The following is a 22,415-nucleotide window of genomic DNA, read 5'->3' as shown; positions in this document are numbered from 1 at the left end:
GCTCCACCTCTCTGCAGTCTCCATGGTCCTCTGAGGAGTGAATAGTGGGGTGTATGGACCAGGAGCCGTCTGATCTCTGCCTAACACTCAGTTTTCCTTTGTGAATTACCTCATGGACACCAAAAGCCAAAGCACATAGTAACCTCTGGTTCCATATCAGTGAAGTCCGAATTGAGTCGAAGTTCTTTCTCTGGGAATTTCTGTAAAAGAAGACATTCTAAAATGAATAATTGGAATTGTAATATGCTTAACTGCCAGGGCTTTTGTTTTGTTTCGTTTTGCTTTGCTTTGCTTTGCTTTGGTTGAAGCGCTATCTCTAAAGTGATTGTATTTGGAGGGTTGTATTTGGAGGGTCAGGTTTACATCTTCTCTGGATTAAAAAGATGTTCTCCTTCAGTGAGTCACAAGCCTTACCTTTTATTTTATTATTTTTAAGGAAACCGTCTAGTACTTCCAACTTTTTAACACAAAGTTTGAAAACTAGAAGCTGGGTTCAGCCCTGAAATATATTTGGTTTGACCCACCTAGTATTGGCCAGCATTGTGTGATTTTTTAAAAAAAATTTGAATCAGTTATCAATCTTTTAAAAATATTTGAGGCCAGGAGCGGTGGCTCATGCCTGTAATCCCAGCACTTTGGGAGGCTGAGGTGGGTGGATCATGGGGTCAGGAGTTCAAGACCAGCCTGGCCAAGATGGTGAAACCCCATCTCTACTAAAAATACAAAAAAATTAACCAGGTGTGGTGGCATGCACCTGTAATCCCAGCTACTTGGGAGGCTGAGGTAGGGGAATCGCTTGAACCCGGGAGGCGGAGGTTGCAGTGAGCCAAGATCATGCCACTGCACTCCAGCCTGGGTGACAGAACAAGACTCCGTCTCAAATAAATAAATAAAAATATTGGAAAAAAATTCCAACTGTGGCTGCACCAGCCTAACATCCTGCATGGGAAGCAGTGGCCAGGCTACATGGTGCTGCCCCCTCAACCTGGGTGGGGACCTGCTCTCAGACTTCTTGAGACCCTCCCTGTCCCTGTGGCATGCGTGAGCTTCAGTCACACCTGCACCATCAGCAGAATCATAGTGTCTTGATACTTTTGTTGTAGGGAATTGAGGATGTTCTCCTTCATGACTTCTTGGAAGATGTTTCTATTCAGTACCTGAAATCTGTGCGGTTATTTAGTAAGAAATTTAAGCTGTGGCTTCTTAGTGCTTTGGAAGGTGTCCCAGCCCTCTTGCAGATCTCCAAACTCAAAGGTAGGTTTCAATGACAAAAATAAATTCTGGGCTGGTGCAGTGGCTCATGCCTGTAATCCCAGCACTTCGGAAGGCTAAGGCAGGAGGATCGCTTGAGCCCAGGAGTTTGAGACCAGCCTGGGCAACATAGTGAGATCCTGTCTCTACAAAAATGTTTTCAAAATTAGCTGAGTGTGGTGGCATATACCTGTGGTCCTAGCTACTCAGAAGGCTGAGGAGGGAGGATCACTTGAGCCCAGGAGGTCAAGGCTACAGTGAGCCATGATCATGTCACTGCACTCCAGCCTGGGTGATGGAGCAAGACCCTGTTTTTAAAGTAAAGAAATACATAAATAAATAAATTCTGTAAGTGTAGATGAAGCACCTGACTTTCACCCTGGGTGGTAGCTTTCAGCGGCTGCCCCATGCACTCAGCTACAGTCCGGAAGGCCCAGCCTGCTCAGGGTTTCTGGCTTTTAGTGCTGGTGATGGATTTTTGTGCTGATCCAGCCACACCCTTTTAAGCTATTTCTCTTTTGAATAATAACATGGACTTTTGGCAGGTCAAGGTGTTCTGGGTGTGGATATTCACCAGGGCATTCTCACACCTGAATTGCACCATCTCTCTGCTGAGTTTCTAGAATGCTTTCCCCTTCTGTCTGGCTGCCAGGCTGCAGTCCCACCAGGCTATTTATCTGTTCAAGGCCTGCAGTGGTTTCCGAGCGTGAGATTGAACTGCTCTGTCAGCTGGTCCAGTTCCCTATAAATCTGTCCTCTTTGTGTCCCTGAATCTCCATGTTCCTTCAAAGGCCAGCCCGCACCTGCCATGCCCTGTCAGATCATCCTGGAAATACCCATTTTCTCCCTCTTGCCTTTGTGCAGTTTTGCTATCATTGCCTGCAGCTCTCAAACTCCCTATGGGGTCCCACCCTTCTTGCCAGCTCAGGGCCATTTTGTCACCAAGCTGGCACCAGTTATTGCCTCACATTTCTGTAAGTCTTGCTTCCTTTGCAATTATTTTCTAGGTAGTGCAGATAGGGGACTTCTCAAAGTGCCTACAGCATAGGACCATGTCTAATCGCCACTCCCCGCGACCCCTTCCCCCAGCTGTGTTCACTACTAATGCTGGGTGCCCTGATCCAGTTTGTCCCACTTGGAAATTTTAGGGATGTTGCAGAAGGTGAGACTGGGACTTGCTGCAAAGGGGGTCCAAGGAGTGGGGAGCAGAGCCTCGCTCCAGTTTTCCTGTGCTCCTTTAACATCTGCCCGAATTCAAGCCTCTGTCTCTTCACTCTGTAGGCTACTTCAGCAGTTTCCTAGTTGGTCATCCTGCTTCCACCCCCCTCCCCAGCCACACTCCCCTCCACCCCCAGTGATCATTCTAAAACAGCAATTAATCAATTACCAACCTTCCCAGGCCCCCAATGCCCAGATGGCCCACTCTCCTCCACTGCTCTGCAGTCATTCACAGTTTGGCCTCGGGCCCCATCCCTGTCTCCATCTCCCAAGGGACTCCCATGACCCAACAGTGCTCTTCAGCAACACTAGACAGGCTGTCCCCAGAAAAGGCCCTTATTCCTGCCATTTTCTCTGCTTGGACTGCCTTCTGCCCCATTACTCCTGGCTAACTCCTACCTACGCATCAAAGCCCAGATGAAATGTCACCTTCTCAGTGAAGCTTTCCTCAGTACGTTCTTCCAGACAGCCTCCCTTTCTTCCTTGTGCTCTCACATCACGTAGGAGCACCTAGCCTGCTTTTGGGATGTGTTTGCATATCTGGTGACCCACCCTCTGGAGCATGAGCCCTTTGTAGGGAAGGGCTGCCCTCTTCCGTCCATCAGCTCAGCAGCCATCCAGCAAATAGTTATTGAGCAAACACTGCACGAGTGTTCTCCCAAATATTTGTCAAATGAATGAATGCATTCAAGAAGAGAACACCTGTTTCTATGTGTTCCCTTTTCATCCTTTCCTTTCCTTTGATTATTTTCCAAGGAAAGCACTGTAGGATGAGAAAGTTGGGGGTGCTCTTTTGCGTACCAGTCTTAGTCCAATCTGGCTGCTGTAGTAAAATGCCACCAACTAGGTGGCAGTATATAAACAACTGAAATATATTGCTTATAGTTCTGGAGGCTGGGAAGTCCAAGATCAAGGCACCAGCAGATGGGTTTCTGGGGAAGGTCTGCTTACTGGTTCACAGATGGCTGTCTTTTTGCTTTGTCTTCACATGGTGAAAGAGGCAAGGGGTCACTCTGGGGCCTCTAATGCTCTTCATGGGAACTCCACACTCAGGGCCTCATCACCTCCCCAAGGCTCCACTTCCTAACACCATCACAACGGGGGTGAGGTTCAACATATGAAACTGGGGGTGTGGGAGATAAACATTCACATCATAGTAGCACGCATGTCAGATGCTGGGGTTACTTAACTTTTCTGGCACATGAGGACATTTCAGCCAAGTGTCCCCTGCCAGGGTCTCCTAGCCACTCAGAGAGGACCAGCAGACACAGGGTGGGGAAGTTGAAGTTTAGCCAGCTGTGCCTTCCTACCCCAAACATGCACCTTCTCTTCCCCACTGCCCACATGAGAACTTCAAGTTATTGTATTAATGGCCACGTGTATTGTTCTTAACAGAAGTTACTCTATTTGTCAAAAGACTAAGAAGAAAGACGTACCTTTCCAACATGGCTAAGGTAGGTTTCAGCCAAGCAGATAGGAGGGAACAGAGCAGTTTCCTGAAAAGAGGTGAAAGCTCTAAGTCCCTGTTAAGAGTGAGTGGTTGCTCTGTCCATCTGGAGGGCAGAGGGCAGGCAGGGTGGCCTTGCCTGGCCGCTAGCAGAGGAGTCCAGGTGGGCCCCCGTGACTCAAAGCTAGAAGCCTGCCCCCTTTCCACCCATCCTCAGGAAGGCTCCAATCTTCTGGCTCTCTCAGGGCAGGAGGGAAAGCAGGTCAACACTTAAAAGATGCCGATGGCTGGGCGTGGGGGGCTTATACCTGTAATCGCGGCACTTTGGGAGTCCGAGGCAGGCAGATTACTTGACATCAGGAGTTCGAGACCAGCCTGGCCAACATGGCAAAACCCTGTCTCTATAAAAAAAAAAAAAAAAAAAAAACGAAAACTAGCTGGGCATGGTGGTGTGTGCCTGGAGTCCTAGCTACTCAAGAGGCTGAGGCAGGAGAATCTTTTGAACCTGGGAAATGGAGGTTGCAGTGAGCTAAGATTGTGCCACTGTACTCCAGCCTGAACAACAAAACGAGACTCCATCTCAAAAAAATAAAAAAATAAAAAGATGCCAGAGGGAGGCTCCACACAGAGGTGCCAGTGTCAGAGGTAACAGGGCCTATGACAGACAGACAGACACACCCTTCTCCCGTGTGTGTGGCCCGTGGACTCAGTGTGGCCAGGCCGCCAGTTACTTCAGCTCTGACCTTTTCAATCCTGGGGTGATTTAGAGAAAGGTTGAGAAGGGCTGAAGAAAAGATTCTATGATGCTGGCACCCAGCTCATGGGCTACCAGGAGTCCTCTCTCACATCCTGCGAGTGCCCTATCAGGATAGGGCCTGGGGACCATCACCCTGCTCCAAATCAGTCTCCAGTGGCAGGATCCCAGCTGTGGCTTCCATGACCCTGAGCTGGGCCCCATCCTCCCAGTGCAGAGCCCTCCCCAGACTCTGAGCTCAGAGGGGTTGTGTCCCACTGCCAGTCACAGCCAGTCCTGTTCTCCAGGGCTCTCACAGTCCTGACTCAGTCGGTCTGGAAATGACCCGGCAGTGCGCTCTTCCTCTCAACATAACCAGAGCAGTAAGCGTGGGTTCTGAAACCTGTCCCTGCTCTAAGCCTTATCTTAGAGCAGGAAAGGCATTCCCTCAGGAAAGTTACTTCACGCCCCAAGAGCCCTCAGTGTCCTCCTCTGTAAAAGGGAGGGGTAACTCGTGCCTTCTCACAGGATTGCTGTGAGGATCACCAGGTGCATCCCAGGCAGTCGGACAGTGTTGGGGACTAGATTGTCCCCATTTGACAGCTGAGGATATCACCTCCCAGAGGCCAAATTCCTTACGGCCAAGGCTCCCATGAAGAAGGGACAGCCAGCTTCCGAATCCCACAGCCGCTCCCTCAGGATCAGTGCAGGCTCTACCTACACCTTCCTTGCAGAGGCTCAATCCCCGGGTTCCCTCGCTAGAGTCATTCGGGCGTGGGGTGAGTGTGGTGCAGAGAAGCAGCAGCAGCAGTGCCAGACAGCCCTGAACGCGTCTTCCTAGAGATTCGTTCTTTCTTCTTCCAGAAGGGCAGTTCTAGAATGCGTGCAATTTTAACCTTTTCATTCTTGTTTAAGATTCATTTTTAATGGGTAATACCCGCATCAATGTTTCTTTCTCCCCCACAACAAAAATCTTGGCAATTTGGGGGAGAGTTAGGTAAAAATAAAATGACAAGATTGAATTAAGTATTATGCCTCCCCATTATCTTTAGACTATGCGAATGGTATTGAAAAGTAAGAGGCGTGTCAGTGTTTTGAAGTCAGATCTGCAGGCCATCATCAATCAAGGCACTTTGGCTACTTCTAAGAAAGCCCTGGCAAGTGACCGGAGTGGTGCAGATGAACTGGAGAACAACCCAGAGATGAAATGTAATCTTCCTTCTGCAGCTTGCTTTATTGGCATGTTGGGCATAGATCTGGGGCTAGCATGGCCATCATTAACTCATGAATTTCTTAATAGGGATAGAACTTTATAACTCCGATGTTCTAAGTTTCCTGCTCACAGTTCTCTTCCTGTAGTGGGGTGATGAACACCCCAGGGAATGCCCTGTCCCTGTGCTCCCAGGACCTACCCCAGGGCCAGACAGGGCAGCAGTGCTGATACCTGTTAGTTGAGTTAATTAACGATCAGATGAGTGTGCTTGCTGCTTGACAGTATTTATCTCCAGAATATCTCCTGTGGGGGAAAAGTTTAGTTTCTGCATCTGTGTTGTACACACACAGACTCCTGTGTCTCTTCAATCATGGTAAATTGCCTTGAGCTAGATGTCTGCGTTGACACATTCTCCCGTCACTCTTGTTACTTGCAATGTGAAGTTTAACAATGGTGCTTTTACCATATTTCATTACCTTCCAAACAAGTGACAGGAAGCAGGTGGATATTCTTGCCATTTGCTATTGATCCTTGTCATTGTTTTTCAAGAAAAAAATCCCCCTTCCATAAAGAGCTTGCATTGCTGGCTGGTGTGTGTTGTTGCGTCCTTGGGGAGCGAACGTAATGGCAGAAGGAGCTCTCCAGACTCAGAGATGACCTGGGAGGCAGGGAGCTGCAGGATGGTTACCGATTATGAATTATGGGCATCTCTAGGCCCTCCTATGATGGCTACAGGGAGGGTGCCAGGCTCTCCTGTGTGTGCCCTTTCCAAACACTCACTGCTGCGATGCCCCAGGTAAGTCGAATGGCCTCTCCCTCTATGGGCATAACTCCTTGCTAGTACTCTCAGCTGTGTCCACAGCTGCCCTCTCAGTTCCCATGAACCCCTTCAGGCTGTCAGCTGTGTCTTAGTCACCCTGGGCCACCCAGCATTGCACTGGCCCACAGGAGCACTTCAGTGTTTTGTGACTTGATGGGTACAGAATTCAGGAGTACACAAAAGCACCACCTGTAAATTAGCCCATCCTCTTTCTTTCACCTTGCAGTAGGGCTGGCCTTGGTAGGGTTGTGCCAGTTATTAAAATACTAAAATATATCCCTAGTTGTTGGTAAATGACCTTTGCTCCCCTCCACTGTCCTGTTCCTTGATAGTGTCCCCTGGCTGACCCCAATTCCAGATCCTCCCACAGGGCACTTTTTTTTTTCTCACCAGTCCAGCAACTAAAAGGTTAACACTTAATCCGGCAGGCTTCAGAGCTATTAGTAGGATTCCTAATTCTGATTAGTAATTCTGCAGTTCTGATTAGTAGGAACCCAAAAGGTCCCCTTCCCAACGTGCTGGCTAACCAAAACCCCCTCTTACCCCCAGCTGGATCACAGGGAGTCCCAGGAAGGCATGAGACCCCCCACTCCCAGGTGCGTTCCAGACTGCCCACTGGTCTGGCCAGGGCTCCTGTGCTCCTACTGGCATCTTCGTGAGTCCCAACAGGAAGATGCAGAGTTCTGCAGGGAGATAGCAGACTGTCAGCCACTGCTGATACCTGCAGGCAAATGCTTCCACTTCCAAGTCCAAGCGTACCTCCACCAAGCCTCAGGGGGGCCACTGCAACCGACTCAATTTTCCAAACTCTGCTTGGTATGCAGAAGCACTCAAAAAGCTGGGAAGGCCAAAGGCTGTTCTTTCCCTGTCAGTGCTACCTGTGCAGGTGGGGGATCCAGAACCTGACGTCACACCAGGCTCCACCTAACTGAGTGCATAACCGCAGGCAAGGCGCTCACCCTCTCTCAGCAGCTTTGATGTATGTCTGCCATCACTTCAATGACACTAATAAACCAGCCCTTTTATGAAGATGGCAAGGGTAGGTGAGGTCATGTCTGTATCGTGCAATGAGCTCATCTGAAGACAAGGTCTGGATAATTGCAAGGTGTAGTTATGGTTTCAAAATATTTCTGTTTCAACAAGTGGCAGAGGTGGCTCACAACAGCTATGTCCATGTAATTCTGAATAGATGACCGCAGAGGTGACAAAGCCAGCCTCAGGACATCCTCTGTGTTCACAATGAGCGTGAGGCCCTGGGGAGTCCCTTCGAGCTATTGTTCAGTGATGTTCCCAGGTTACCCAGTACACAAATACCTAAGAGAAATTCTGCTCTGCTGCATGCAGTCTTTAGTTTGTTTATTTTGTGTCTTTGCAGGTTTAAGAAACTTAATTTCTTTGCTGGGAACATCAACAGATCTCAGGGTATTCCTCAGCTGTCTGTCTTCACATCTGCAAGCATTTGTGTTCCAGGTAGGAAGCTGTGACTTAAAAAAAAAAAAAAACAAAGTGTGTTGACCATTCTAGATAAATGAGTGCCCATTGCCTAAGGGATGGGAAAGAGGCTTCTTAGGCTCTGGTCGGAAATGTGTCAAAGCTGGCCTGGGTGTGAGGGCAGGGGATGGCCTCGAACTCTGTAGCAGGTGGAGAATGGGGGTCTGGGGGAGCACATCACACAAGTGTGTGTGTGTGTGTGTGAGTGTGTGCATATGTTTGGGTGTGTGGGAGTGTGTGTGGAGGGGTGAGCCTGTGGTGAGCATGTGTGTCAGGGTGTGTGTGAGCATGTGTGTATGTGGGTGTGGTGAGCATGGTGTACAGGTGAGTGGGTGTGCATGAGCGTGTGCAGTATGTGTGTGGGTGTTTGAGCATGCATGGAGGAGTGTGTGTACAGGTGAGCATGTGTGTGCAGTGTGTGTGAGCATGTGTGTAAGTTGGTGTGGGTGACTGTGTGTGCAGGTGTGTATTGCAGCAAAGGGAGTGTGGAAAAGGAGGAGGGGTTTTGTCTGTTTCAGGGGGAGAACAGCCCATGTTTTGCAGACATGTTCCAGTAAAATGTCTGGCTTGATTTCAAAAGCCCAAAGATGGTTTCGTTGTGGATATGGTTAGGTTTGATCCTTCCGACCATCGTGACTCTTGGGAGTTGCTTCAGTGGGGTCCTGGGCTTGATTTTCATCATCCTCCATGGGGGCAGTGGAGAGCTGAGAATGCCTTGAGAGAGGTCACGGTCCTTCACTCCATGGGCCCAGGGCAGGTGGGGAGAGCTAGGGGCTGCGGGTTAAAACCTACAGGGAGGCCGGGCACGGTGGCTCACATCTGTAATCCCAGCACTTTGGGAGGCCAAGGCGGGAAGATCACGTGAGGTCAGGAGTTCAAGACCAGCCTGGCCAACACAGTGAAACCCTCTCTCTCCTAAAAATACAAAAATTAGCTGGGCATGGTGGCACACACCTGTAATCCCAGCTGCTCAGGAGGCTGAGGCAGGAGAATCGCTTGAACCTGGGAGGCGGAGTTTGCAGTGAGCTGAGAGCCACTGCACTCCAGCCTGGGCAACAAAAGACTCCGTCTGGCCGGGCATGGTGGCTCAAACCTGTAATCCCAGCACTTTGGGTGGCTGAGGCAGGCAGATCACAAGGTCAGGAGATGGAGACCATTCTGGCTAACACAGTGAAACCCCGTCTCTGCTAAAAAAATACAAAAAAATTAGCTGGGCGTGGTGTCATGCGCCTGTAATCCCAGCTACTCGGGAGGCTGAGGCACGAGAATCACTTGAACCTGGGAACTGGAGGTTGCAGTGAGCTGAGATCACACCACTGCACTCCAGCCTGGGGGGCAGAGCAAGACTCTGTCTCAAAAAACAAACAAACAAACAAACAAAAACACCTAGGGGGAAATGAGGCAGCCCGGGCCCCACCTCTTGAGACTTTGTGCTTGCCAAGGCTGAAGTGGTTGGGAAAGGCTTCGAAGAGAAGGTGGGACTTAAAACTGGGATATGAAGCATGTGTAGGATTAAAATAAGCTGAGAGAGGGGGATCGGGCATTCAAGAGCAGGAGTGAGTTTACCTAGGAAGGAAGGAGCAGTCCACACTGGTGGAGAGAACAAAGACTCCGAGGGCCTGGGGCTGGGAGCGTGGCTCTGAGCTTTCTCTTTAAGCTTCTGGCCATGTTGCGGCCACTCCCTTGTGCCACCTGCCTGGCCTTGTCTGTATCCCTGAACTCTCAGTTGAGAAGACAGAGGAGAAATAATCACTGAGACCAAGAAGACTGCAGGGGACTTTGGGATTTTCGACCTCCTAGGTATGAACCAGAAAAATCCTCAGGAAGGAGCTGGAAAGCCAGTTCCAACCCTTGGCAGGTGCTTGGTCTCATATGCTTCTTGAAAATAATTATCCCAGATTCTGTATGGTTTTTATTCCTCCTGTTGATCTTAGGCAAAGCTTATTTTTAACAGCAGTGACCATGTCCAGAGCTGGATGGCTACTGAGACATTTATTCATTCGCTAGCCAAAGGCTTATATTATACATCCTCACAGACAGGAGCTGTCCATTGTCTGTTCCTTAAGTGGAAACTAGAACTCAGCCTCCAGCATTAATCAGATGAACCCACTGAGATCATCACTGCCAACGCTGCCGTCCTACATTGTAAACCAGAGGGCTGTGTGTTTCCCAAGTCTCCATCATTGTGCCTTAAGCCTTCACAAAGGAGGCACATTAGAAAAATGGTGTTTTTGTAACTGTGTGCCTTTGAAGGTCTTGTTTTTGTAAAATAGCTTGGCTGATCTTTACAAAACCAGATTATTGTCAATCAAATGCTCAGACTATTAAGATGCACACCCTTGGGCTTGTCAGAGATGCCCCATGGCTTCAGTTAGCATCTGGCAGTCAGTGAGCAGAGGGCAGTTCGGGCCCTGGAGGAGCTTCTATGTTGGGGGACATAAAGTGCCACACTGTGGACGTGACGGGAAGAACGCTCAATGGTGTTTATGCTGACTTTCAAACATTTGTGCAGAGAGAGCCCTGGTCACTCAGAGCTGCATCCCCCGATGCTTTTAGGAAGTATCCCTGTGGGTTGTTTTTTTTTTTAATTGAGATGGAGTCTTGCTCTGTCACCCAGGCTGGAGAGCATCGGCGCAATCTCAGCTCACTGCAACCTCCGCCTCCCAGGTTCAAGCGATTCTCCTGCCTCAGCCTCCGGAGTAGCTGGGATTACAGGTGCCACCCCGCCCGGCTAATTTTTGTATTTTTAGTAGAGACGGGGTTCTGCCATATTGGCCAGGCTGGTCTCGAACTCCTGACCTCAAATGATCCACCTGCCTCTGCCTCTCAAAGTGCTGGGATTATAGGCGTGAGCCACCGTGCCCAGTATGATCCCTGTGCTTTTGTACTCTCATTGTCCCTTCAACATAAAACCCTCTGCTGAACACCGATGGGAAGGGCTCCTCCCAAGAGTCCATCTCAGATGGTGAGGAGCACTGAGGAGGAGGATGCTACTGAAAGGACCTCACGTCCCCTGAAGCTCAGGGCCACCTTCTGGTGTGCCAAGGGTTTCGCTGGGGCAGAAGGGAAAAGAAGCCATGACAAGAAAGGGCATTCTTTGTTTATAGCCAGGCTCTCTATTTCTTCCTCAAAGACATGTGGTGGAGCTGTGGTGGGTCCACAGGCATGTGACTGAGGATGAGAAGAGGCTTGGAGCATGCATATCAACAGATGCATTTGAAATCCATGACTCATGGCTTACAGATGGCTTCAAGTGTGGTCCAAGGCTGCTCTCTGTCTGGGTAGAGGGAATCTCTTAGTCTGCATGCAGCAGCATCTTATTGGTATACAGTTTAGTGCCAGTGAGGCTGTCAGATGACCTTGGTTCCACTGGGTGCAGGAGCTGGGACTTTCCAGTTTGGAGCTTGCTTACACAGCAAGCATGACGACCAGCTTTTCCAAATAGGCACCACTGCTTTTCGTTATTATGGGATTCTGTGCCACTTTTCCACAATCAGATTTGACATGCAGAAGTGCAGGAATAAAACAGCCCCTGCCCCTCTTGATGGCCATTCCCAAGTGGACTTCAATGAGGCTGTCCCTACGGTGTTTCTGTGTCACACATCATAAGTGACCTCTTTTGAAAAACTGTGTGGTGCTGGGCATGGTGGCTTATGCCTCTAATCCCAGTGCCTCTGGGAGGCCGAGGCAGGAGGATCACTTGAGCCTAGAAGTTAAGGCCAGCTTGAGCAACACAGTGAGACCCTTATCTCTACCCACCCTCCCCCCAAAAATTAAATTAGTCATGCACAGTGGTGCATGCCTGTAGTCCCAGCTACTGAGGAGGCTGAGGTGGGAGGATCCCTTAAGCCAGGAGTTCGAGTCTGCAGTGGGCCAAGATCGTGCCACTGCATTCCAGTCTGGGGAACAGGAAGACCATGTCTCAAAAAAAAAAATTGCTTTTTTTTTATTTTAAGAGAAAAAGTAAGCCAATTTCCTACCTCCCTCCTTCTCTCCACCAACTTTAAAGGGCTCTGCCCTGGAACCATCTCCATGGAAGACAGAGAAAGACCAGACATTGGCCCGTTATTTCATCTTCGTCTTCTCTGGCTCTTTAAAAATGCGTGTGCATGACAAATGTGTGCATTTGAAACATACTCCGCTTCTTGATTTTATCACAAACTACAGCATTTTTCTCACAAACACTTAACAGCCAAGCAGAAGCAAAGAAGAGTTTATCAAATTGGCCGCCAGCTTCCAGCTGAGATGGAATCTTCTTCTCACTGCTGTGAGCAAAGCCATGACCCTCTGCCACGGAGATAGTTTTGGTAAGTCAGAAAATAAGAAAATATTTTGTATTCTACCTTTTAAAAATCTCATTATGGCATAAGTATTTTCCGTATTGCTATGTAGAATCCAGCCATCTTCTTTTAACCTTTTTATGTAAAATATAACATAGATGCAGCAAACCATACAACACGATAGTAATTTTTATTTTTCGTGTCAGTGTGATAGTCTGTCAAACAGATGGACCATGCTTTTCCTTCCTGTTTCATCATCGTTAGACACACAGGAAGCCTCTCCTTGTTCTTGAATTATGAGCTTTGTGACATTTAGAGAAAAGCACCGAGAGAGACAACTGAGATGGAGCACAAAATGGATTCTTTGAAGCACTCATACTTAACTCTCAGGAATAATGATTAAGTTGCCATTGTCTGCAGATGGTAGAGAGAGTGAAGTAATGTTCATTTTGCAAACTTCCTGGTCAAATCCCTGGTCTTCCTCTGTTGGGGAAGGTCACATCTTTGATGCAATTGCCTTATAAAAAGGGTTGTAGGGGTTGGGTGCTATGGCTCACACCTTGTAATCCCAGCACTTTGGGAGGTTGGGGCAGGTGGATCACCTGAGGTCAGGAGTTCGAGACCAGCCTGATCAACATGGTGAAACCCTGTCTCTACTAAAAATACAAAAATTAGCCGGGCGTGGTGGTGGACGCTTGTAATCCCAGCAACTCGGGAGCTTGAGGCAGGAGAATCACTTGAACCTGGGAGGCAGAAGTTGCGGTGAGCTGAGATCGCACCGTTGCACTCCAGCCTGGGTGACAAGAGCGAAACTCCACCTCAAAAAGAAAAAAAAAAACAAAAAGGATTATAGGAAGGGAAGTTCACCACTCAGCCCACCAGCTTCATGGACTGGATCGTTCCTTCAAAAGGTATTTCATGCTTCCCAGGCACCTTCCTGGGCACTGGGCATACAGCAGTGAAAAGATAAAGTCTCCACTCCTATGAGTTTGCACAGTAGTTATGGCAAGTGATCCCTGCACAGAGAGCTGCCAGATGCTCTCACAGCAAGAAGGAAGAGAAAGCAAGCCCTGTTAGACCAGCTTTGCAGACACCCTGGAGCTCCTGAGGGCTGCTGCTATCAGCTGCCATATAGGTGACACTCACTTATAGTGGGACTTTTCCCTTCACTGAAGTCCAGACTGACTCTGCTTTATGCTCCTGCTCTTCCAGAGCAGAGAGACAGCAGAGAGACATGCATCATGGGAAGAAATCTAGCCCTGAGCCGGGTATGGTGGCTCACACCTGTAATCCAAGCACTTTGGGAGACTGAGGCACACAGATCTCTTGAGCCTGGGAGTTTAAGACCAGCCTGGGCAATATGGTCAATCCCTGTCACTACAAAAAAAAAAAAATACAAATACAAAAATTAGCCAGGTGTGGTGGCCCAGTAGTCCCAGCTACTTGGGAGGCTGAGGTGGGAGGATTGCTTGAACCAGCAAGGCAGAGGTTGCAATCAGCTGAGATTGGGCCACTGCACTCCAGCCTGGGTAGCAGAGCCAGACTCTGTGTCAAAAAAGGAAAAGAAATCTAGTCTGTAGTTGTTACTTTTCCCAGTCTACCTTCTCTGTACCTCCACATGAAATCAATGTATTCACACCAGTTTGAACAATGGTTTCAAGACTTGGACTATGATTTTCCAAGGTTAAATAAGCCAGACGATGTTGTCAGGCTCACTTCAGGCAAGGTCATGCCTTCCACAGGGACAGTGATCTCTCACCCAGATCCGTGGAGGAATAGAGCACTACTCAGGGAAAAAACTGTGAAGGGCTTTTGAAATGGATGAAAAGATTACTTGAAATGGACAAAAGGCTTTGAAATGGACAAAAGGTTGGCACAGCCTTCTGGGTTATCTCTACATTCCATTGTCTTTGAGTTATTTTTACAGCTCTGTATGTTGCAGCAAACCGACAATGCAGATGACCCTCATCCACAGAAATACAAACTAGTTGTGTCAGGTGGTTGTGATTGATGCTGCCTTGAGGACAGATCCCTTTTGCATCTATTTGTTACTGTCAGCATTCTTTTCTGTCTATAGTATATAGTTAGTACTTTGAATTCTCTTTTGAACCAGTGACAACATCTTACTGATGTAGCGATAAGATGTAATACATCATTTAATTAGTGAGTTAAATAAAACCTTTGATATGTCCTTTTCTCTTTTTTCTTCTTGAGATGGAGTCTCGCTCTGTCACCCAGGCTCTGTCACCCAGGCTGGAATGCAATGGTGCGATCTCGGCTCACTGCAACCTCTGCCTCCTGGGTTTGAGTGATTCTCCTGCCTCAGTCTCCCGAGTAGCTGGGACTACAGGCACATGCCACCCTGCCCGGCTAATTTTTTGTATTTTTTAGTGGAGACGAGGTTTCGCCTTGTTAGCCGGGATGGTCTCGATCTCCTGGCCTTGTGATCTGCCCGCCTCGGCCTCCAAAAGTGCTGGGATTACAGGTGTGAGCCACTGTGCCTGATGTGTCCATTTTATATCTGTATAAGAGTCATGGTTTTACCTTTATTTAATACTTATCTTTTAACGATTGCAATAGGCCAGATTTCCCCCTCTGTTTCTCAAGCAAACATTAATGATTGTTTTCCTTTCTGGGAGCACAAAGTCCTTGGGATTTGGAACATTCAGCTAAGTCACATACCCTCTTGCCTCTCTGATGACAGCACTTGCAGGCGCACCTGAGAAGACACCTGTCACAGGTGGAAAGCCAGCTGGCCTCCTTACCCACTTCCCACACAAAAAGCTGCAGCCACAGGGTCTGCAAGAGGGGTAACGCGCTACGTTTCAAACACCACGAAACAGCAGCAGGGCTCCCTCTGCACGCTGCCCCCATTTCCTCCCACCCCTTCTGGACATTCCTGTGGATCATACATGGGGCACAGTGAGGTTGAGGGGTACCCTCTCCAGCTCTGGGAGCAACACCCAGTTCCCTGTAGGGTTTGCTTTCCTCCCATCTCACACCAGATGGATTTTAAGTTCCTTTTCATGGCTTAGGCTGTTTAGCTCTTGGTCCTTTCTGTCCAAAAGCTGCCCTGCCAGGGGTTTTCTACTGATGGATGCTATGTAAGAGGCCCACCCAGGCCTCTTCTGGGTAAGCTATTGGAACGAGGCTCACTTACACAGGTGTTAGCCCCAGAAAAGTTGTTAGTTTCACAGTGATTTGTTTATTGTCTGTCGATCAAATGTATTCATTTTTGGTTATTATCTAAATGTAGGCTCCTGGCATCTGTTTCACTTGCTGCTTTTGGAATATGTGATTCATATACTTCAGTCATGCCTAGAGGAGGAAGAGGAGGAGGAGGACATGGGGAATGTCAAGGAAATGCTACCAGATGACCCGACTCTCAGCCAGCCAGATCAGGCACTTTCCCACCCTCTGAATTCCTCACTGTCGCAGGCGTGTGCCAGCCCCAGCGTGGAGCCACTGGGGGTGATGCTGACACACATGGGCCACGGCCGATATCCCGTGGGTGTGAGCAACATGGTCCTCAGGATCCTGGGCTTCTTGGTGGACAGTGCCACGGGCGATAAGGTAGGGACACCAGGACCCCCTTCCACACAGCTGTTTCAAGGGGAATAAGAGCCATAGGTGATTAGGAAAACCCTCAAGATCACTTTGTCCAAACAATGATAGAGGATTCTACAATCATCTTTACCCTAGGCGATTTTGCTGGGGATGAGTTTAATTCACTGTCTGTTGATTACTGGTCAGCTCAGGTTTGTGGGACATTGATAGATGCCTGGCATGATTAGAAGTGTGGGCCATCTGATGGCCTGGGTATTTATTGCCTTCCCAGAGTGTGCCTGGCCTGGTGAGACTAACTCAGCAATAGCACACCACTGACATCTGAGTGGCATGCACTGAAAATTCCCCTAGTGTTCAAAGACAGGAAACGTCAAATAGTCTGAACAGAGGATTTTGAAAAGATTACATTGGGATACCTGTTGAAAGATACAAAAATTAGAGTTACTATTTACCTAGCACCTACTATATAGCCCTTATGTATGTTATCTCGAAGCCATGCCATCCTGTAGAATATTTGTTCTTGTCATTGTCATTTGATGGATGAGGAAACTGAGGCTCACAGAAGCTGAGTGACTTGCACAAAGTCACACAGCAAGGAAATGCGAGGAAATAGTGGAACAGAGATTGGAGCCCCAGCCTGCCTGATCTCAAGTCCATTCTTCACCTACAACCCTAGACAGGAGGTTGTTTTATGCCCTGAGGAGTGCAGGACACAGGTTGTAGAGGTCGGACATGGGCGTCAGTACCATGAAGCAGAGCTGGACTGATGGAGGAACAACTGAAATGCCTCCATTGAGGAGTGGGGAGTGGGCTGGTTAAAAAAAAACTGACAGCAATTGTCTTAGGGCTAATTTCTCTGCACACGTTTGATGTTTAGCTGCTATTCATCTTCTTTTTGTGCCCACAAGTTCCCCCTCTCACACAGATGAGTTGTGCTTAGTAGGAAATTGAAGTAGGTGCAATCATTCACCCCGAAGCAGGTTAATAGTGGTCTTGGCCGTGGCAATGAGTCACAGCCTAAAACTCTTCATGCCTTAGAGTCCGCAGAATAATAGGAAGCTTCCAGGGCCCTTTCCTTCTTGAGCAAACTCTCATTCCGAGTTCTCCGATTGCAGAGATCCTGCACACCTGTTATTGAGCAATGCTTGGACAAGACACCTCCCTAGACCAAAAAAAAAAAAAAAAAAAAAAAAAACAGGAGCCAGGGAAATGCATCTCAATGCATCTCTCAGGTTTACCAGTTCTCTATCTGTATTTGGTCTTTGTTTCTCACTTTGAGATAGTAAGTCACATATCCAGCTGCATTCAGTGCTCTCTGTGAGGTAGATTCCAATGTGTGTCTGTAAATGAGAAACTCACCTCCTCCACGAGTGTACATGTGAAAAGAGCAGACATGGTTGATGAAGCATGCAGCAGTGAAACACTGACCCCAACTTGGGGGTGCTAATGAGAGCTGGGCCTCCTTAGCTGGCAGCAGCTAAGGCGCTTTCAGGAAGCAGGTGTTTCTAGACAGTTGGCAGAAAGAAGGCCCAGTTAGTTCTGAAGAGGCAATGGCTTGGCTAGGCTATGCCTAGGAGAATGGCTCTCCCTGCTGCTGTACCTGTGGCAGAGCCCTCCAAGGGCCACCAGTGGAAAGCACCTGAGTGTACTCTGGAGCATTCTGAGGAGCCCTAGCAGGGCCAGCATTCATGCTGGGCTGCAGTGTTCAGCTCCAAGTGAAAGCAAATTCTTTGCGCTCACCAGCTGGAGCAAGAGGTCAGCGCGTAGCATGACAACTTGTTAAAGGAAAAACAAAAACATCTTGCAGTGACACTTGTTAAAGCACCGTAAGGGAGGCTTTATCTGTAAGGAAGGCTTCATTCAGTACCATCTCCACAGGGCTTTTGCAGCCCGGGAGGGAGATTGGGCTTAACTCTGAGTACAGCAGGGACAGGGTGGCGGGAGCGGAATTTATAGCCTAGGAGCCGGCTGGGGGGTCAGTGGATGGGAACTTACTAAGAAGAAATGTCAGAGGTAAGGGGGATTCTGGCTAAACCCACCTAAGAGGATTCTTGTAGAAGTCCAGCCAGCTGGGGTGACCAGACATCACCTGGAGGCTGGCAGAGGATGAGGAAACTGATCATATATGGAGATGGGGCATTCTTGCTAAAGTGACTCAGCAGGGTTCTTGCTAAACTGGATTTTACAAGAAAGTGGGTAAAGGAGAAGGTTCAGGAGCCAGAATAAAGTTCAGCCAAGCGGAGAATGTTAGTCAAATGATATACACATTTATACAGTAAATGTGTATATATTAGTCAGCAAGGTAACCAGGAGTAAGCTTTTACCTCTTCAGGCACAGTTAGAAGGCGTGAAGAGCAGACGCTGACAGTCTTCTGTAGCTGAACGTTTAAATGCATCTTTTCATCTCAGTGAAATAGGTGTTATCATCAACCCTATTTTACAGCTGGCATAACTGAGGATCTTGAAGGGGTTGGGTAATTTTCCCAAGGTCACCTCACTAATCAGTGGAAGAACAGGAATTTACACCTCCACAGATCCTTCCAAGACTGTCCTTCTCAGCATTCTCTCTCTCCCCCAAAGTGTTTTCTGCCATCTGCTTTAATTCCATAATTGGTCACTTGGGACTAATTACTAAAAATACCTTCAAGTCTGATATGGGCAATCCTAGCACGTACATTTCTGGGTTCAAATTCTACTTCTTCCCCTTGTTAGCTAGAACGTTGGACAAATTGCTTAACTTATGGGGATACTCATGTCTAATTCTATAGGGCCATTATGAGGTTTAAATGAGTTAATTGTTGTAAAATGCTTAGGCTATTTCCTAGAATATAGTAAGTACCCAGTAACCACTGGTCATCATTATTATTGCTCCACCACTGCCTCCTAAGCTGAGCACTTTCTCTTAACACTCTTGGCCCAATCCCTTAGCTCCTCTGAAGGTCCTTGCAATGAGGTTTGACCTATATTTAATGGGTGGAAACAATAGAGAAGATATTAAACACTTAATTGAACTACATAATAAAGCAATACAAGCAGACAAATGTCAGGTAATCCAAGGTCATACACATTAGAGATTAATTAAACCTGCTTCTGTTCATTCCTGCCTGCTGAATTAGCTATAATGACTTAAACAATCACACCAAAAAGTTACGCTCATCTGATTTTCATTGCATCCATTATTCAGCACTTGCACTCATCATCAACAAAAAAGCACACCCTGCGTGTCCCATCTGCATTCATCTGCCACCATTTAACACCCTGTTCAGCTGCACAGCTGTGGCAGCCTCATTCCCTGAACAATTTAGCACTGGCCTGCACCTCCGGTAACAACTAAAGTCAGCATTCTGGATTGCCATACCCATCTGTCCCTCTTCTACATTCTAGCGGCGTTCAAAATAGTCAGATGCCAAGGCATGTTTAAGAATAAAGTGAAAAACTATACTGATATCAAATAACGAATTTAGGTCATGTACTCCAGGATTACAGCAGAGCAAAACAACATTTTTTAAGTGTCTCTTCACCTCTAAGATAAAGGTGAAAACAATTTTTTGAAAAAGAAGAAAAACGCCTTTTCATTGGTGGTGATGGTTTTTGTTGAATTTAGAGGAGGAGTGAGACATACTTTCATGAACCTTGCATTTGAAGTTAATGGTGCACACATCTCTGTCAAAGTATACTAGCTTATAGGAGGTTTATTCATGAAATCAGACCAAGTGAATACATTTCTATTGGTTTTAAAGTAGTCATGGCCAAGTTTCCTGGAGCTAAGGGAGGGATGGTACATTCACCATTCTCAGATAGGAAGACTTACTTGCTCGTCAGGTGAAGTGTCTGAGGAGAGCTTCAGCTAACTTAGAACCTCCCCATCTCTCGAATCTGTTACTTCCCAATTGAGTCACCAATACCAGATTGCTGATGGATGGGGGAAGGAGAGCCTGTGTGGGAATTTGAACCGACTATGTCAGCTCCAGAGACTTGTTGAGAATGCGGGGATTAGTACCTGTCTTGAGACCCCCAAATTGATGGGGGGGTCTGCAGCCACATGGAGACCGTGGGTGCCTTTCATAGGCTCCCTCCCAACTTTCACGACTCATCTGCTTTCTCCAGTGTCTGTTAAGGAAGAATGTTGGTTTGCTCTCATGAGGACATTTCTCACAAACTGCAAAGCCCTCTTCCTTTCCCTAAAGAGAGCCCATCAGCTCCCTGCCCCTGCACCATCCCTGCCTTGCAAAGCCTCCCACTGAGTCCTCACTGGACCCTGAGTGTTTTCCTGAGAAATCAGGAGTTCTCTTAGTAAGAATAAATGCATGAGCTGGGTGCGGTGGCTTATGCCTGTAATCCCAGCACTTTGGGAGGCTGAGGCAGGTGGATCACCTGAGGTCAGGAGTTCGAAACCAGCCTGGCCAACATAGTGAAACCCTGTCTCTACTAAAAATACAAAATTAGCTGGGCATGGTGGTACATGCCTGTAATCTCAGCCACTTGGGAGGCTGAGGCAGGAGAATCATTTGAACCTGGGAGGCGGAGGTTGCAGTGAGCTGAGATGGTGCCATTGCACTCCAGCTTGGGCAACAAGAGTGAAACTCCATCTCAAAAAAAAAAAAAATAATAAATGCATGAACTTCTCCTTTACATCCCAGGGTGGGACCTTGGGCTTGGTAGAAGAACTCAAATGGTAGTTCCTGCAACAAGGAATAGTATAACTGTCTCTTTTTATCTTTTCCCTTTAAACATTTCCCTCTCGCAGCTCATCCACGTGCTGTTGGAAGATGAAACCACCGAAAGCGCAGTTAAACTCAGCCTTCCTATGGGACAAGAAGCCCTCGTAACCCTAAAAGACGGACAACAATTTGTGATTCAGATATCAGATGTACCCCAAAGCTCTGAAGATATTTATTTCAGAGAAAGCAATGCTAATGTGTGAGATTATTTATTTGAATAGAGAATAAGAAAACTGATAGACTTGCATTCTTAAAAATATTAAATACTAAAGTTTTTCTATTGATGAAAGACGATGTTATGTATATAATAGATGTAGCATTGTCTATTTTATGTTTGTATGTATTTCAAGGAGGTGGTTTTGATAAAATATATAAACTGATTTGGAGAATAATTTTTGCCTCTGTTGCTTTTCTTTTGGGGCTGTCCGAGTATTTCTATTTTGAGACATGGCAGAAAGGAAATTTGAGAATGCTTTTCGGGAGTAAAGAAATAGTTAAGGCTCCAGAGAAAGAAAAAGTTCAAAGAATACCAACTGGTACAAGCAGTAAAATGCCAGTGGTGATATTTTTCCTCCCCTTGGTGGTGCCTCAATCAAAATAGAATTTGTAGATAGATCCCCTCAGGCAGTGAGGAACAGAAAAAAAATCAATATGATATCACTGTTAAACTCATTCACTGGTCCATTAAACACCTTTGGTTCACTATCCCGATTTTCATAAAGTGAGAGAATTTTGAATGCAACAATGTCTGCAGCAGAGGCCAGTGTCCTGCTTTGAATCACTCTTTAGTTCTCTTTTTGTAGCAAAATCCTAAAAACTGCTGAAACTAGGAATAGATCATTGTTACAGAAAATCCACTTTTATGTAACTGATTATAATATTTAAAAGGAATTTTAAAATTCGTGCTTCACATGATTTCCGGTATACATGGAAAAAATAGAGAATATTTTATTGATCTCATATTACATATGAAATGAACTAAATTTCATGTATCTTTACATATGGAATGAATTAAATTTACTTATGAAATGAATTACATTTCCCCAAATGCTTGGAAATTTTTTTAAAAACCACAGGAGCTATACGTCTGTAGATTCATTAAGAATTACTCATCTTTATGGATAAAAAAGTAATCATATTTAAGAGCCCTTTTCAACTACATTTAATATATTATCTCAAGCTATCTGGGAGGAGTTGTTCTTTGTCGAAGAATGAGTCAGAGAGATATTTATTCTTTTGCTCACTGCTCGGTGACTTTGCATGTCATGTGTTTGCTCATAAGTAAGTAGACAGTTGGTGGACTGAGTCACAGAACACAGGCAACAACAGGATCTGTAAGTGTGGGAACGGTGAGTTTTGTTTGCATGTTTTGGGGTAAACTGATTAGCTAAGAGCTAGCAGAAGTCATTCTGGGCATTCTGTCCTTGAATGCTCAAGTTTACCAAAGAAAACAATTTTCATTGTTTCTCTGTAGCGTTAGACGTTAGGATAGGGGATGCGGATGGGTAATAGCAGAGAGGAGGAGGGACTTCTGGGACTGTTGTGATTTGTATTATTACGGTTTCTTTCTTATTTGATCTTGGGGCCTGTCTAGGAGAGCCCTGATGGGGTGGGAGGGGGAGAGAATAAGGTTTGGGTGTGTTGGTTAAACGAAAATGCAAGAAGCAGAAGTTT

The 22,415-nt window shown here is 47.0% G+C and overlaps 1 protein-coding gene across 15 annotated transcripts in view; it reads left to right on the top strand.

The window, feature by feature from the left end:
- The window catches only part of RFX8 (regulatory factor X8), a 76,818-nt gene extending 55,685 nt beyond the window's left edge, over positions 1-21,133 (top strand). For 11 of the 15 annotated variants that reach the window (XM_063649274.1, XM_054474382.2, XM_063649273.1 and 8 more), the window contains 7 exons: positions 1,104-1,254; positions 3,865-3,923; positions 5,702-5,858; positions 8,058-8,152; positions 12,366-12,480; positions 15,710-16,026; positions 20,768-21,133. In XM_063649274.1, the coding sequence (XP_063505344.1) occupies positions 1,104-1,254; positions 3,865-3,923; positions 5,702-5,858; positions 8,058-8,152; positions 12,366-12,480; positions 15,710-16,026; positions 20,768-20,944 (1,071 nt within the window). In that variant the 3' untranslated portion in view covers positions 20,945-21,133. The remainder of the gene's footprint in view (positions 1-1,103; positions 1,255-3,864; positions 3,924-5,701; positions 5,859-8,057; positions 8,153-12,365; positions 12,481-15,709; positions 16,027-20,767) is intronic. The other 4 variants (XM_063649277.1, XM_063649276.1, XM_063649275.1 and 1 more) reach the window with 2 other exon arrangements.
- The last annotated feature ends 1,282 nt before the right edge of the window (positions 21,134-22,415 follow it).

This window comes from Pongo pygmaeus, chromosome 12 (genome assembly GCF_028885625.2).
Source record: "Pongo pygmaeus isolate AG05252 chromosome 12, NHGRI_mPonPyg2-v2.0_pri, whole genome shotgun sequence".
NCBI lineage: Eukaryota > Metazoa > Chordata > Mammalia > Primates > Hominidae > Pongo > Pongo pygmaeus.
The sequence above is the reverse complement of the archived record's forward strand: the minus strand, read 5'-3'. Positions and strand labels throughout refer to the sequence as shown.